This window comes from Mixophyes fleayi, chromosome 3 (genome assembly GCF_038048845.1).
Source record: "Mixophyes fleayi isolate aMixFle1 chromosome 3, aMixFle1.hap1, whole genome shotgun sequence".
Taxonomy (NCBI): Eukaryota; Metazoa; Chordata; class Amphibia; order Anura; family Limnodynastidae; genus Mixophyes; species Mixophyes fleayi.
The window spans coordinates 80,659,624-80,676,511 of NC_134404.1; the positions used below are offsets into that span (position 1 = coordinate 80,659,624).

At 38.0% G+C, this 16,888-nt stretch overlaps 1 protein-coding gene across 1 annotated transcript in view; it reads right to left on the reverse strand.

The window, feature by feature from the left end:
• Nucleotides 1–12,422: 12,422 nt before the first annotated feature.
• Nucleotides 12,423–16,888, reverse strand: part of LOC142143762 (transmembrane 4 L6 family member 4-like) — a 12,500-nt gene continuing 8,034 nt past the window's right edge. Inside the window, exons 4-5 of the mRNA XM_075201893.1 lie at nucleotides 14,560–14,749; nucleotides 12,423–13,437 (exon numbers count right to left, since the gene is read on the reverse strand). Coding sequence (XP_075057994.1) covers nucleotides 13,420–13,437; nucleotides 14,560–14,749 — 208 coding nt within the window. The 3' untranslated portion in view covers nucleotides 12,423–13,419. The remainder of the gene's footprint in view (nucleotides 13,438–14,559; nucleotides 14,750–16,888) is intronic.

A 16,888-nucleotide genomic window follows, 5' to 3' on the forward strand; every position in this document is an offset into this window, starting at 1 on the left:
GCAGGGAGTTTGAGTTGCATACAGAGATTAAGTTGTCAGCTTTTGCAGACAATATATTAATATACCTATCCAACCCAAGGTAATATTTATAGTCCCCGATGTCTAGAATTGCACAATTTGGTATAATTTCATGATTTAAAGTTATCTTTGACAAATCTAAGGCACTATATCTTAACATAGGCCAAACACGACCCTCATGGACTAAAGACATAGTAATTTAATAATTTAATAATTTATGTGTTTGATTCTGTCTGCCACTGTTCATCCAGTATGTTCAACTTGTTCCTCTTCATGCTCTCAAGATTCTCTCTCTCTCTCTTATACTCCAACTCCTTCTATTCATCAACCATCTGTGATTTTATTCACATTGCACCTTCCCTGCTGGCCACTCCCACACACGGTTCAGATCCTCCATTCACCAGCAGCGTAAGGAGGTTTTACTTAGTTCAGATGGGGGGAGTTCACCTGGGCTCGCCAATGAGCTTTGGCTTGGTAAATTGAAGTGGCAGGATATTTTGCATCGCTGCGGTATGCAGTAATACAAAATAAATCTTGTTGCTGCCCACTGAGCACCAATGTTAAATAGACCCCCTAATCTGAACAGCTGTGCTTTTTGTACCACTGTTCCTGCTTCTATAAACTATGCTCTTTGAAATACAGTCTCAGTGTGTACCACACAGACTGGGTCCGACTGGCCCACCAGTGTAGTGTGGAATCCCTAGAGGGCTTGGCCCAGACCACACGCAATTATAAATAACTCTTAGTTTCCCCTGTGGACTGTACCACCTGCCTGGGGGGAGTCATCTCTCTTGCCAGTCCTCCACACTGTGTGGCAGGAACCACTGTTTGTCTCTTCTCCCATCAACTTTGTTGGTGTGTATTCGCCTTGTACAGCCATCTCCAGCTGTACAGTATCATCACATCAATCTTATTCCTTCCTCCCATCTGAAGTTTACTACATTTCTTTCTGCTTTGCAATTGCAGTAATCTACTGTCCACCTGGATAAGCCTCTCTGTGTGCCTCCTTCCATTTCTCTCCACTGATATTCCCACCATTATTAACACAGACAACTCCTCTCATCAGGATGAGCACTTAGCTGTCCTAGTCTTTAATCGCCTTGCTCTGAAGCTGGTCCTACTCTCTTCAGCATGCCATTTAATGAGATAATCTTTACAATATAGACCTGCAACATCTCTTTTACACTCTTCAACCTCATCTCCCAATCTCTTCCTTCACTAACCCTGATAGTGCTGCTTCATGCTATGTAGACACAATCACTTCTAGAAACAAAATCTCCAGTTGTGGATCCGTTGTCACACTAATCATCTTCTCACTCATGCCTCTAGCATCTCTTATTGGCTGCACCTATTTTCTTAATCTCAATTCCTCATGTCAGGAAACAGCAACATAGTCTGCAAGCTTTTAAACACTCTCTCAAAACTCATATATTTGGGCAAATATATATCCTGATCCTATAATAACTTGCTCCACTAACTAACAGAACTTCTGTAAAAAAAATCTGATTTCAAATATACTGCATTAACTTACATGTTTTGTTTAAATTGTAAACTCTTTTGCCATGGATCTTATTCCTTTTACCTTGGACAGGGTTGGAGTCTTCAGCTTGTGGTCTAAGGGGTTAACTTCTCTATAAGCTTGTGATTGCTCTTCCCTTATTCACATTGGGCAAGGCTTATGCCTTTATAAAGCCTAGCATGCCCAGTGTGGGACAAGTTATTAAGAGGGAGGGGTGTAATATGTTGACTCACTCTGTGCTACATTTTCCAGTGTAAATATTGTTTATATTATATATACCCTGTGGTTCAATAAAAAGTAAGCCAAACGGTTTATTTCATATAACTCTAATGCCTGATCACATCATACTAAAACTTTCCCAATATTTAGATAATTGAACCAACAATATGATTCCAACATATCGCAAAGATTTATTCAACGGATTGAAAGATAGGAGTTTTTAAACTTTATGTGCCGAAATTAAATTTTACGAACAATATTTTTTTAGATTTTGTAACAATTAATTTTTACATAGAAATAGTCTTTAATATTTTTGTGAAGAAACTCTCAATAGTATGGTTTGATTATTTAATTAAATAAGATGTTCAAAATGTCCTCCTTCTGCTTGCACGTAAGCCTAGATGCGCTGGAGCCATTGGCCAACAGCATCGTCGATAATCCTCTGATCCAGACCCGTCCACACTTCCAACAAACGTTGCTTCAGATCATTTGCATCATGGATTGCTGTCTGGTAGACTCTCTCTTACATCACACTCCACACTTTATAATCGACAGGATTAAAATCTGGACTGTTCAGAGGCCATAATGCGGGAGGAATGAAGTCTAGTGTGTCTCTTGTTAGCATTTCATTGGTTTCCCTGGCTCTGTGGGCTAGCTCACTGTCCTATTGAATAACAAAATAGCCTTCTGGGGCCAGGTAGAAGATTCTGTGACAGCAGAACGTTGCGATAAAACTCTCGTAGAAATTGACGGCTGCTGTAATTGTTGGATTCCCTCAAACCTTTTATCATGTGTAAATCTTCTTTACTAAATGGCATTTAATTAATTTTGTTTTTTATCATAATATTGTCTGCTTTTTGGGCGGGAAATAAAAACCAGAAGTCATTAAGATACAAAAGTAAATACGTGGATATTTTTATTTTAAAATTATTATTATTAAAGCTTTGCTTGCCCAATACTTAATTTTTTGTAGAAAGCATTACCAGAAAGACAGGAGCTTTCAGCGACAGCAGAAATTTCACAGGAAAGGAGAGGGCCTCATGTTGTTCCAGTAGGAGAGGTTTGCTGATTAGCAGGAAGTGTGAAAGATCAGAGCTGAGGCGAAGGCGACATTTTTGTCTTCCAAAATACTGGTGTCGGCATTGATACCTCCAATGAAGGATGGGGTGCTCCTGAAGTCTTCCTGACCACATTCGAGAGAATGGAATTGAGAGTTCTTTTGGCAGTTTGCCTGGCACCTCTGCTATTAGGAAAAACCCAAGTGCGCTGTGCCAGAATGTGTCCTAGTGGCCAAAGACATAGGGGGTAATGAAAATGTCAAATTAGCTATTTATGGCTCTCTCTCTAATTCTAGGAACATATTGTCAATACTTCAGAACTAAAGTCTTTATTACGTTTGAAAGGCCTTAGACCCTTCCACAATGAATATACAACCATCAACCAACAAATGGCAGCGGCCATAATCCCAGATTTCCAGCTAGATAGTGGAAGCTATGGATTTGACCCTTACTTCTACAATCCATACACTTTAGAATACACTGTCTGTAGAAGACACAATGGGATGATCCATGGTACCATACCAGAAATGGACTTGTCACAGAAAGTTGCAATAGAGAGGGAGAATGTTCTTAAGTGACTGGTTTATAACACCTGGTTTATAACAAGTGGTTTATAACACCTGCCCACATTGTTCCATGGGTTGGTCACATGGGGAGAAATAAACCATTTACTAAATAACAGCTTGTTATTTATGACCCAGGGTTTGCCCTGAGGGGGTTAGATTTTGTGTTTTGTGTCCTGTCGGGTGACAGCCCTAGGCACCAGCCTCCAACTACTCTTATTCTCCTTCCTATAGTAGGGGTAACTATTTACTCATGTTGGTGTTTATAGATTATAATATCTGACCAAATTAGTGGCCATCATTTTTTTCCAGAGTAAGTCTGTCCTGATGGACAAAGGAACAAATGTATGTCTTACATAGTGCATATAACTAAACCAGCTGCTAATAATCCACATGGTTTAAATACTAGTCTGCCATCCACAGACTGGCAGACTAGTTGAGTGGTTTAAATATACAGTACATTAAAAGCAATGTTTATAAGACCTATTCAAACTGAGAAAGTCTTAGACAAACTGCTCCCATTTATACTCTTTCCTTTTGAGGTGACCAAGGCTACAACCAACTTTGGGTCGTTTGAGCTGTTATTTCGCAGGATGCCTCAAGGCATCCTCAACCTTTTGAGAAAATTGTGGGAGCAGCAGTCCTTTGTTTTATGGTATGAACATGCATAAATGCCTGGATTTGGTTGGTCAATTGGCGGGGTAAATTAAAGAAGTGCACAACAAACACTAGAGACTGTACAACCAAACTGCCCATGCTTGTCATCTCCCCAGGAGAAAAATTACTGTTGCTATTACCCACACAGGAGAGCAAGCTGTTGACAGGGTACTTTTGAGGTTCTATGTAGAGTTGAAGGAGTAGGCTATGAGTTTTTGCAGCCAAATATCATGTCAACCTTTTAAAGCCCTGGAGGAAGAAGTGTATACCACTTTAGGTGAAATGTTAGACCTCAGTTAAGGTAGACCAAGTGTCAGAGTTCTTATGAAGTAACCCTAAATTCTTAGCAGAAGAAGTTTTTAGAAGCTTTGTGGGGTTTACAGATGTGTTTTCTGGGCTACGACAGAGAGGGGGCTTCATCTGCCTCTGAGAAGAGAACCCAGTGCGATCTGCTCCCTTCAGAGCAAATCGGTAGCATATACTGAAAACCTATAAAAAGGGCCCAGGGGAACCATGAAAGTATTTGGGGTGCATTGTAGGAAATGGATGTCATAAGCCATTAGTTATTAAAGTCCAGTCTTTGAGTGACATCCGATGTCCTTAATGAAAAATGTGATTCTTCACCTGATATTATATAACTAATTTTTCTTCACTTGCAGCCCTGCTATTAGAATTGTTAGAAAGATTTGGAAGGTCTAGCAGGCCCAATATGGAACAGAAGACTAGTTGAAAAGTGAAGTATGTTGGCTCACTCTTTGATACCCTCCATGGGTCTTATGGGCAGCATGGTGGCTCAGTGGTTAGCACTTCTGCCTTACAGCACTGGGGTCCTGAGTTCGATTCCCAACCATGGCCTTATCTGTGAGGAGTTTGTATGTTCTCCCCGTGTTTGCGTGAGTTTCCTCCGGGTGCTCCGGTTTCCACCCATACTCCAAAAACATACTGGTAGGTTAATTGACTGCTATTAAATTGACCCTAGTCTGTGTGTGTGTCTGTTAGGGAATTTAGACTGTAAGCTCCAATGGGGCAGGGACTGATGTGAATGAGTTCTCTGTACAGCGCTGCGGAATCAGTGGCGTTATATAAATAAATGGTGATGATGATGATGGGCCTGAGTGCAGCATGCGTTTGTTTTAAGCTGCACATAACTCGGCTCTGCCTACTCCCTAAGTCAACAAGGAACGGATCTCAAGATACGTGTGGTGATGACTACGAGTGTAGGTTTACAATGTTCTACTAGACCAGACACTGCAGGATATGTACAATACCTATGTGATATATAAAATCTTAAAATAATGCATCGGAAAAAATATATATATTTAATTAATGTTACCTGTCAATTGTATAGTCATTTAAAAGTATACATGAAAATTTTTTAAAAAATATTTTTTTTCTTGAAAAACATTTATTAGGGTGTACTTCATGTCTACTGTACATAACACACATTTTTCCTGATTGCAAACACATATTATGATATACATACAATACTGACATAGCTAGTACTCAGGACTTATACTAGACCTCTAGCTGGTGCAAAAGATATGGCAGGACACCAGTGTTCGTCTGTGTATGCCCGAATTTGATTTGAACGTGACTGCATGGGAACGCCCTGACTGTGCATCGCCTACGTGCATACGCCCATTCCCCAACCCGTTCCTTCCCCGAACTCTTAGGCTGTAGTAAGTGTAATTTGCCCTCGAAGATGACTTGGACGTGGCTACGTTCTGTTGTGTATCGTCCAGTTCTGAGCAAGCGCAGAGTGATTTTGCGGCAATATGCACAAAATCGTCAGATACATTCAATAATGACTCAGGCCCTGCAAGTGTAATACTGTTTATATTATATACAGTACCTTCAGTTCCATTTCATATTTCATGTTTTGCTGCGTGGTGTTTCTACACCTGAATATAAAAACGCTGCTGTTGATATAAACACCCATCTTCGGAATCCTGACTCGACCCTTACGCGCAGTCTTTTATTAGAATACATTTTAAAATGTTAAAACCATGTCATTATAACCTACCCAATGCTATTAGGGAATGATGCTTGTGGAGTTGTGGTAATATATAATATAAGTATAAGCAGGATTTTGTCATCCACTGCTTCTTTAACATTTTTACTTGGCTCTTACAATAACTACATAACACTATATAACTACATAACTGTTGAGACTTTATAAATACTGAAAAATAACAATAATTAAAATTAATAGCAATTAATAAACAAACTGCTTTCAAGCTGCTGATCCTAAAGCAGACAGCAGATGTCAGTATACATCTTCATGATTTGTTTCAATACCAATGGGCAAATGACTGACTGCTTCATATCACTAAATACAAATTAACAGATGTGCGGTAAAAGTTCATATTGACATTGCAGGGTAATTTTTGACAAGCAGCTTATTTGCTCTCAATATTCCTTAATAGTATGCCAGGATTACTATAGTTATCAAATCAGTCATTTATCAAAGTTATAATAATTAAAGAACAATTCAGGAGCTGTATATATCCTATTCAGGTTGAACAGAAAAGAAAATATATATAAATACTTATATTTGTATGGTGAGAGGTACCTTGATGGTTCTCCTCCACTGTTTCTCATATGTAGTAGGAGGATTTATGAAAAGCAGAAAAAACAACACTAATAGTGTGATATTGTATGCACCTGTTAGGGTTATGATTTATAATAAATAAATATAAATGTAACAATAAGTTTTATGTTTAGTTCTTGTGGACATTACAAAAGGTAACCCAAAAAAATTTGCCTATTAATCCTTTCGCGCGTGCTGCCCCCTAGTGCCACACTTCTTACTAGAAATTTCCTTTTTGTAGTTGCAATTAGCAACAATCTTGTGTCTTATTTCTCTCTTCTATTTTCCTCTGACACTTCTTAGATCCATTTTCTCATGACGTGAACAACAGCAGTAGTTAAGTGATGTTTCCAAACAAACGTCTCAGGATTATGAACACACTCTGAATGTCCTGAGTTCAAATCAATGTTTTGCACCAGAAAGGAGGTCCGTATTTAGCAATCTTAATGTTCACAGGCTTGTACCGAGATCTATCCCCAACATGTTTCAACTAAACAGTCTTTCTCAAGGTCAAAAGACTCTCAGTACCTTAACTCCCTATTTAAAAAAAATCTACCCAATCACAGGTGATTAGGAGCATGGAACATCTGTGATGTTTAACCCATTCATTATTTGACCAAACTGAATTGAATACAACCACTGAACATTCAATAAATAAATAAAACCAATGTTCATAAGTTAATACAAATATAAAAAAAATAGATGATAGAAAAGATATTGCTAAACAAAGATAGTGTTAAAAAGGAAATAAGCGAAATTTAATCAAAATATTTGTTCGCATAATTCATTTCTCATATACATTTTCCTACTAATCTCCAATGAAATCTCACTAGTACTACGATAGACCGAAGCCGGAAATAAGTCACTTCAAAGTGGAACACACTTGAAACACATGGGATTTCCTCTTTGCACCAGGTGCTATGGGAGGCACAGCACTTCCCATTTATGTAGGGTCCTATTGTAGATCAGGCACACTTGGAACGCATGAAGTTCCCTATTGGTGTGAGGTCCCATAAGGTTTAATTTTTATACAAAGTTGGTAGTGCATTGCGCATGAAATACATAGATGCATAGTATGTACTATGTAATTACAACAACCCCTGCCATGCATCTTGTCAGCTGAGACATGTCCACTCCCCTATTTGTGACGTGATCTGGCAGGAGGCACAGTTGCAACAGGATCTTCAAATAGTGTGTGGGAGAAAAGAAGGATCATATAATGGGACCACGTATGCAGGGGCAGGCTGGGCTGAGGGAGAGGGGGGTTTCTACCCTGCAGGCCAGTCCCATAGTGGGCTACCTTCTGCTAGGTCACTGGGCCACCTGCTTTTTTTCCCTTTCAAATCTTCCTAATAGGCTGCTGAGTCAAGACTAGCCCCCCCCCCCCAAGCTAAAATGTGCCAGCCGTCCCCTGCACATAGGAAAAATATTATGGTTATGGGGCACTGCTTGGAGAAATTAATAAATATAGACCACACTGTTGTTGTTTAGGCCTGTACAACTCTCGTCATAGGTCCTCAGGGTACCAAACATCTAATATACTGCATTTTGACAACCTGAGATGTCCCAGAATTGGAGAGCCCTCTTCCTTACCTAATCCTGTATATTCTTCTTTTGCAACAACAAACTGGTTGTATTGGCCAGCAATGGCCTTCAACACCTTAACTTGTTACGATTCAGTAGATTGCAAGTTGAATCCCATCTGGAGGCCACCATGGCTTCAAATTAAAGATTGCTTTGATGAGAAAATAAATTAAGTATAAGACTTTTGTCCATCCCTATATCATATCTTTTAATGCTGTTCTCATTTTCTATATTTAGTTACAATTTTAAAACAATTAAAACTAAAATACCCAATGTATAATTTGAAAGAGCTACAAGAACACATGTAAACGTTGATGGAGTATATTAGAAATAATGATATTTGAGACATGGCTATCAAAGGAATACCTTTGAAGAACATTGCCAGACACCATTCTGAATGTGAAATGGCTGATAACAGAGGACAATAGCTCTAGTACGGTAGAAAACAATGTTAAAAAACAACTCCTGTTATAGTATGGGAACGCCTACACACCTTTGAATGTTACATATTTAATTTTGGATTGGGTTTTGTGGCTCTTCAATGACAATAAGAGTAGAATGTAGTGTCTTGTATCAGTATTTCTCTCCAAACACAGCTCTCAGCTTAAAAAATTATTGATGAGTGCCGTTCTTTGGGAATTAATGGTTTTATAGTGCATGTATCCCTAAGCGCAACAAATCGTATTTAAACAAACCTTAAAGATTATTATTTACATACCTTTACTAACTGTTCCAACACTTTATGTGGCAGTACTGTTTCATAGACTAAATATTTGGAGATTGAAGTATACATTTCTGTCAGAATAGGAATATGTGGAGATGCACAATACATGTTTAATTTCTACTGCAACTGACTTTATCTAATATCTTTTAAAATACACAAAATATTCCACAATGCTATAGTTAAGTAATAGGAAGCAAAAATGAAGCACATGAATAGCAAAACCAACTGCATAAAAATAAAGTTTTTATTATAATAATGACACACAACACAAGTGGGATATATATTAATTGCAAAAATAGATCATAACTATCCATGCACTGAACCAGCAAAAGAGTATTAGTGCAAGTCAGCAATAAAAAGAACATACTGCAAGCAAGTGTGTCTATATATATTCAGAACGTGGAAAGCTATTACTCATGTCACTTTAGCAGTCAGTTACACATTAAAGTACATGTTGAGTTGAATGCAAATTGAGTTATTGGTGTATAATATGCTTTGTTACGAGTTTCAGAACCAGTGATTTGTGCGCTTCAGCAGAAGTAAAATAAAGCATATTATACGGCAAAACACACCTTGCGTTCAACTCAGCATAAGCTCCTAAATGTACAGTCACAGAGCAGTGTAACTCTCTGACAAAGGCAAATGACATTTAGGCCCCTTACCACTGGCATTAAAATCATGATTTTAGCACTAGTATAAGTATGTAAACTGGTATAGGGATGGAACCTTTTGGTCCCAATAGCCATGTATTGAGTTGCGCTTGTGGTCTGTGTGCGGCACTGCAACATCTTTTGAACGTTTCCTGCTCTCTTTCACTTTAACTGAAGACTAATCCTCCATTGACCATACTCTGTAAGTGCAAGAGCTGGTGTTCATATTTGACATGTGACATGACTGGTGTTCTCCTTTTGTCATCAGGAACTGGCCCGATTGAGGCTAATAGAAATATAGGATACATGGGGCCAGATTTAATCCACACAGGAGCATCCCATATTATCTTAGACCAGCACCTTCCAATCAGGCAGATTTGTGCACGGTGGAAGCAGGAGCAAAATGGACACGGGAAAATTGGTTGCACGCCAGCACACCGGAAGGAGCCCATCTTTGCCTTGCGATGTCCATCATAAATGACACACATGGTCATTAAAAAGAATGTTTCATGATTTTTATGCTTGTGGTGTCTCTTTTTTCTTAAAAAAACTTTTGCTTTGTTCTTAATAATAAAATTGAGGAATTGTCAGACATGTAACACGGCACCACTAAATCCCACAGCAAATATTGGTGCAGGGCCTGGTGATGATAGTCTAGCCTCCTAGGGCCCACCCTCTCATCTTCTGAGCATGCACAGACCCGCCCCCATGCACATACATAGAAGAGCAGAGCGGTGGCCTCGGGTGGCTGTAGCGGCATTGCCAGATCCCTCAAATATGTATTCGCCGCACCGCTTGCGGTGGCAGTAGTTGCACCATAGGTAATTGCTGCATTTAGAATTATTTAGCCTCCAATTCCTTGCTTGTAAAATTCATAACTAGCATATTGCCAAAATTTGGTGTAACTTGAAACAAAAGGATAATGAGCAACTGTTACAATCACTATGTAGAACATGGAAAAGAAACTGGTCCTGATTCCTTAAGGAACACCATATCAATTACAGAAAAAAAAATATAAAAGAACTTACACTGGTGTTCTAAGAACTGATCGGAGATTATAATCCTGTAAACGTATTGCATATTCAGCAGACTGTCGGAACAAAATCTGCTAGGCACCAGAGAACTCTTCCCTTGCACAGGTAGTACAAGGTTTATTGGGCCGGTCAATTTGTTAATAGAGGACGAGGGTACCTCAATTAGCCACTTGTTTCACCGTTGGGTGGACTATGCTATAATGGTTAAAGGAGATCAAACAGAGAATTCGGATAGCTGCTGTCACACAGCTACGTTTCATCACGGATAATAACATCCAAAATCTTAATTTGGAGCAAACTGCTCAATGGCACATTTGATTAGGGTACTATTCCCCTTTTTTTGGGATTACCCTTCATTGCATCTGGACAGGGAGTAAGTTGAGCTAGCCACTCGCCTTCACATCTATATAAACTAATCATTCTGGGGGTAAATGTATGAATCTCCGGATTCTTCATCTCCGGCGTGTTCAGCCTCTTCAGCGCTTAAATTTAAAGCGGCGCTGCATTGTAAAGGGAAGTTTCCCTTTACAATGCAGCGCCGCTTTAAATTTAAGCGCTGAAGAGGCTGAACACGCCGGAGATGAAGAATCCGGAGATTCATACATTTACCCCCTGGTCTCTATACTGAGTAGTCTGATGATATAAAGTGATATGATTGAACTTATTTAATGTAAATTACATTATTTTATGCTATATAAGATATATATTACCTCTTGATCATTCCAATTGTTAAAAAAGAGGTCATTCTCTTACGATACTCATAAGTCATGATGATATATTAAATTATACACAGTTTCCGCTACTTTTTAATTTTTTGAATATTTTACACTTTTAATAAATTGATATATAGTATTTTGTTTTAGCAAGAAGCCCGTTGTGTTTATTCTGCCATACTCATTGTAAATTATTTTAGAATTATATTTATTCTGTAATTGATATGTATCACTGATACTAGTACTTTTTTTCTGTTTGTTTTCTGAGATTAATCTAGGGAGTTGGCACCCCCTTATGTAAGGAGCGACTGCTATAATTTTATCTGAAATTCTATTGGGATATTGACTTAAATTTTAGCGCCTAGGATATCTAGAGGGGTTTTTACTGATTCATTAAGGAACGTAAATGGTGATACATGCCAGATTTATAACATCATACTGCGCATGCCCAAGGGTGTGCCAAGTTCGAGCACATGCAGCAGCGTCCGATTCAAGCTTTGGGTATCACAAAGGTACATGTTTATGTGTTGTATCACTAGGACCAGCTACAGGTCTGATGTAAGTGTAGCCGATTACTAGTGATGACAACTGTGTATGCATGCTAGAATATGTGTTTGCAATCAGGAGCATTGTAAAAAATCATTTTATGCACAGTAGACATCATATCATTTACATAAATGTATTTTATGGAAAAAAAGATAAAAATAACAATTTTTTTTATTTTTAAATGTTTTGTTATTAATGCCTCTAAATTGAATTTTTTTTTCTGTGCGTTCTTTTGTGACTTTGTATTTAACATATGTATTGTGTGTATTCTGCAGTGTATTGTCCCGTATTCATCAACAGACTTATCTTTACATCTGCTCCTTGTTAAATAAGTACGTGTGTATGCCCAATACATGTGGTTTTTTTTAAATGCAGAATAAGTTTGTTTTGCCTTCTTAGATGAATCAGGGCAACTGTCTTTAATGTATCAATAATAAAAGTATTTAAAGGGAAAAAAATGTTTCTCAATTAAACCATTATCAAAAACATAATATTTTCTCCCTCATTGGATTACCTACTGTAAACATCACACAAGCCACAAAACAAGTATGTTATAAAGTTTATAGAGTGAAAGTCAGTCTCACATGATAAATGCTCAGTCTCTCCTTTTCTTGGTATTTACAAAACTCTGAGAGTAGAAAAAAAATTAAAAGTACTAATAAGATACATGGTAAAAATAAGCAGGTCGAAAGCTCCTCTACATTTATGTAAAAAAACCCAAATAAATATTTTTCAAATCTTAGGGGATTTTTTTTGAAAGGAGAAGTATATCCATAATATAATACAGGTAATTGTTCCCAAACTCATTTGTATAACTAGGAAAAATAGATATACACCCTGTTAATCTGGGAATGGTATGTTATAACACAGTGGGATTTAAAGTGAACTTGTGATGTATTCCCAGTAGAGGCAGCCATTTTCTGGGCACAACTGACATATATGAGACCGCAGCATACAAATTTCTTACTAGACAGTGACATCATTTAGACACTTCATATTGTCCGCCTCAGAGTTTCCTGGTTTCTAGTGAGTTGAGGCTGTTTTCTCATATATATGGGTTCTGCTCACAAAATGGCTGCCGCTTACCGTGAATAGATTACAGGTGCCCTTAAATGCGGACAGTGATCAAACTTTTAAATCAATCTATGGTAAGGTATGGGATATGAGGGAATGGCTCTTAAACAAAGTCTTATTTCACTATATATGTAAATAAATACTATAAAGCATGGCATTTATATTGACCCACGTCCAGCAACAAATATTAAAATGCTGCCTTCATATTACACTGGTGAAGTTACAATATGATTGCATGAACTCCGTGTAGCTTAGTGTGTGTGTGTGTGTGTCAGTCATAGGAGCGGTTGTGGGAGAGGAGGGGCGAATCTAGGAGGAGCTCCTCAAATAAGAGTACTACTACTTTGTTTTAGAGATAAGTACACAGAACACTTATTTAGTCAGAGCTGTGACGAGGCCCTTCATTCTTAAAAGTCCTGATTTAGAGGTGTCCTCCACAGAAACCCATAGGAATTCATGAGCATCAGGCGTTAAACAGCTCCATCACCCTGCGTGAAGATAAAAAGATTATGATAAAAATGTAATGATTATGTAAAAGAGTATTCACTTTTTGACAACTCTGTGTCGTTACCTGCCCCCTTCCCCCCCAAACTCTATATGCATTGATTTAGTTATTGTCGTTCTACACCCCCCATTGTTACCTGATGGTAGCGGCTGGTATAAGGTGGAAATGTTTTAATTATAGTGGGATAGTCAAACAGACTTGCCTCAATGGGTTGTGTGTAGGGAATATGAAACATTCTATTGCTGTGATCCGCGAAATCACATCTCTTGTTCCTGAAGGCCTAGCCCTTTTGACCATGGGAAACTGGGATTGGCAAGTTTGGAGTTAAACTCAGTTTAATAGCCAAGAAACAACTGAGTGTTCAACATGAATTACATTTATGACACAATATTATATATTATATTTACAGTGTGTAATATCAGTGTTTTGACAATGATTGCATGCTTTCAGAAAACACTGAATGAAGTGGTAAACATGCAAACCAGACATATTCTCAGTAAGACAATTAAAGGGCCTTATAATAAAACTATCTGCCTAAATCAGTAAAATGATCTAAGCTTAAATGGCCCGTAAGAGAGAACAATAGCTTACAGTGAAAATTACAGAAATGTCAAATATCTTGTCAGGGTATGCTTTATTATATTAGAACTGCTATGTATTGTACATTTAGTGGTCTGTTATTATTTTTTGAATGGCACATTGTACAAAAGTTAGTATATTCTAAAGTAAATTAATAAGAGCAGCTATAATAATGTCAACATATATATTAGCATTAACCTTTTGAAAACAAGAGTGTATATCACTATAGTTTATAGTGTATATCCCTAAGGATTTTCACTTAAGTGCTGTGAATCCCAACTAGTATTTTTAAGCCAATCTACCCCCAACCTCAACACTTAACAAAATTTTGGGGTCAAAGTCACATTCACTAGCAGTAGAATTATAATTAAGAATTATAATTAAGATTGTATTATATTGCAGTGGAGTGTGTAGGCTATTGGGATAATGCGTTAAAATGTACTTCTTTCATTAGAATGACTTGTTATAATTGAGATGCAGTGTATATTTTATATTTAGTGGAAATACGAATGAGGATTGAACCTACCCCACAACAACCAGAGCACTTGCAGTCCCCACAGAAAGTCCCGATGAGCCCATTGATGACTTGGATAGCACATAGGACAGCCTGGACTGCGCTCATTATGAGAAGCAAGCTAAAAAGTGTCAGATTCCATGGCACAATGTCGACGGGTGCTTCACATGTACTCCACAGCTTCGGGTGCCCCAGATAGTTTCTGTTTAAACAGAATTAATGAAGCATTTATAAAACATATTTAATAAGATACATAAAACTGTAACTAAGTATTAAGATTTAAAATACATTAAATATAACCCAAAATTTACAATCATTTATTGCAGTTTTTGAGTTAATTGGAAAAACTTGAGCTGCTGATAATAAGGTAAGTATGTACCACTTTGTATAAACTGGTGCCATATATGCATTTTAGAAAACCACGTGTATCCTGGATGGAAAAAGCAACAATATGACACCAGTGTTATGTTGCTTTAAAATGCATAAATTGTATAATTTATTGAGAGCAGGAATTGTATAACATGTATTAAAATTGTGAATTGTAGCATTTTTAGATGTGTTTTGCCCTTGCTTTGGCCATTACACATGGTACAACAAAGGAGTCACATGACTCATTATTAAGTGTTCCATGATTAAATGCATATCAGTCAGTTAGGACAAAACACAACTAGACTTTTTAAACCTCCAAAAAATATATTGCCTTGTTCCAGCTTTGGCTGCAAAATGTACAGGGTTCACTGTGAAATTTGGCCATAAGTGTTCCCAGTCTTACCTCAGCCACACCACACATCAGACTTAATTGACCGTTGTCATCCAAGCTCTATTAAAAGACTTTATCAGGGGCTGGCTGGCAAATTTTAGCCCAGGGGGGTGAGACTCGGCTCATCAGCCTATTAGGAACATTTTAAAGAAAAAAAAATGCAGGTAGCCCAGTAACCCATATTTTTTTTCTAAAAAAGCAGCTGTAACATGTGTGCCTCAGTCGTATATTGAAGTAACTATACAGATATAGTGATCATTCAGAAATCTAAAAAAATCTATGTGGCTAAGCCTCACAACGTGAAAGAGTAACTAAACTCAAGTTTGAATTGAGATAATTTAAAGCGCCATTCCAGCCAAAACGGCAAATTAATTTTTTTATGGAATATCATACACAAGTTAAATCCTGTTTTGAAAGTCACCTGGGGGTAAATGTACCAAGCTGCGAGTTTCCGGCAGGTTTTAAAAGCGGACATTATGCCTATAGCAACCAATCAGGTTCTAGCTATCATTTTGTAGAATGTACTAAATAAATTATAACTAGAATCTGATTGGTTGCTATAGGCAACATCTTTACTTTTTCAAACCCGCAACTAAGTAAATAAACCCCCTGGAGTTAGGTTTTCACACACTCTGTCATATCCCCTGTCTTATGTGCACCCGGCACTGCTTGCTCTGGCTTTCTGATGCTAACATGTCAGTGATCGACACGTTGGCTATCTGAAAAAAGAATGGGTTGGCAGAAGTGTAGTAGTGCAGCAGATTTTGCTGGGTCTTTGTTCAGGCTGGCAGCATGTTGACCACCGATAAGACACTGCCAGCCGGAGCTAATGTTCTGGCATGCACAAGATGTTGGGGGACCCACCAGATCCAATAAAAGTTGGACGCCAAGTGTATAATTCTTTCAAACATGCTTTAACTTATATTCAGTTTTGTCTGTAATAATCCCGATGAAGCACCTATCCATAAATGTGTTTAATATGTTGATAGGTTTTGCCTGTCTGTCTGACAGGGATGAGGTGATCATGATTCTTATATACTGAGAGCAATGTAATGGATAAACCAGTAAATAAAGTGAAAACAAAGCGTACTGAAGTTTTAATTGTTTCTAATGAACCTGAGTGATTAGTCAGTGACTAAGCCTACCACAAATACAGCAATCTGTTTTTTCCATGCAATCATTTTTAACTTCAATAGTATTTTTATTATTAATTTTCCAAAAATTATGGGGTACAGAAAATAGAAAGGGATGGAGGTAAAGAAATGACATAAAAAAAGGGAAGGGTTGGACGGGTACATAGTGGGAGGGAACACATTAAACAATTCTGCTGTTAAACCATATTGAACACATGAGGGATGGGAACCCAGTAGGTTCCCTCCAAATTCGCGAGAGTTACCCTGGTCAGATGGTCACCAGGGAACTACTAATAGGAACATTGGAGAACTTCGCTAAGTGGAGGGGATGCGGGTAGGAAATTAGAGTCTATTCGATCCGGACGCGCTCCCTCTCCTTCCGTAACATACACATGCCAGCTGTACCATTTCATTATCGGGGATGAGGGGGCAGTGGAGTAGGGCATTC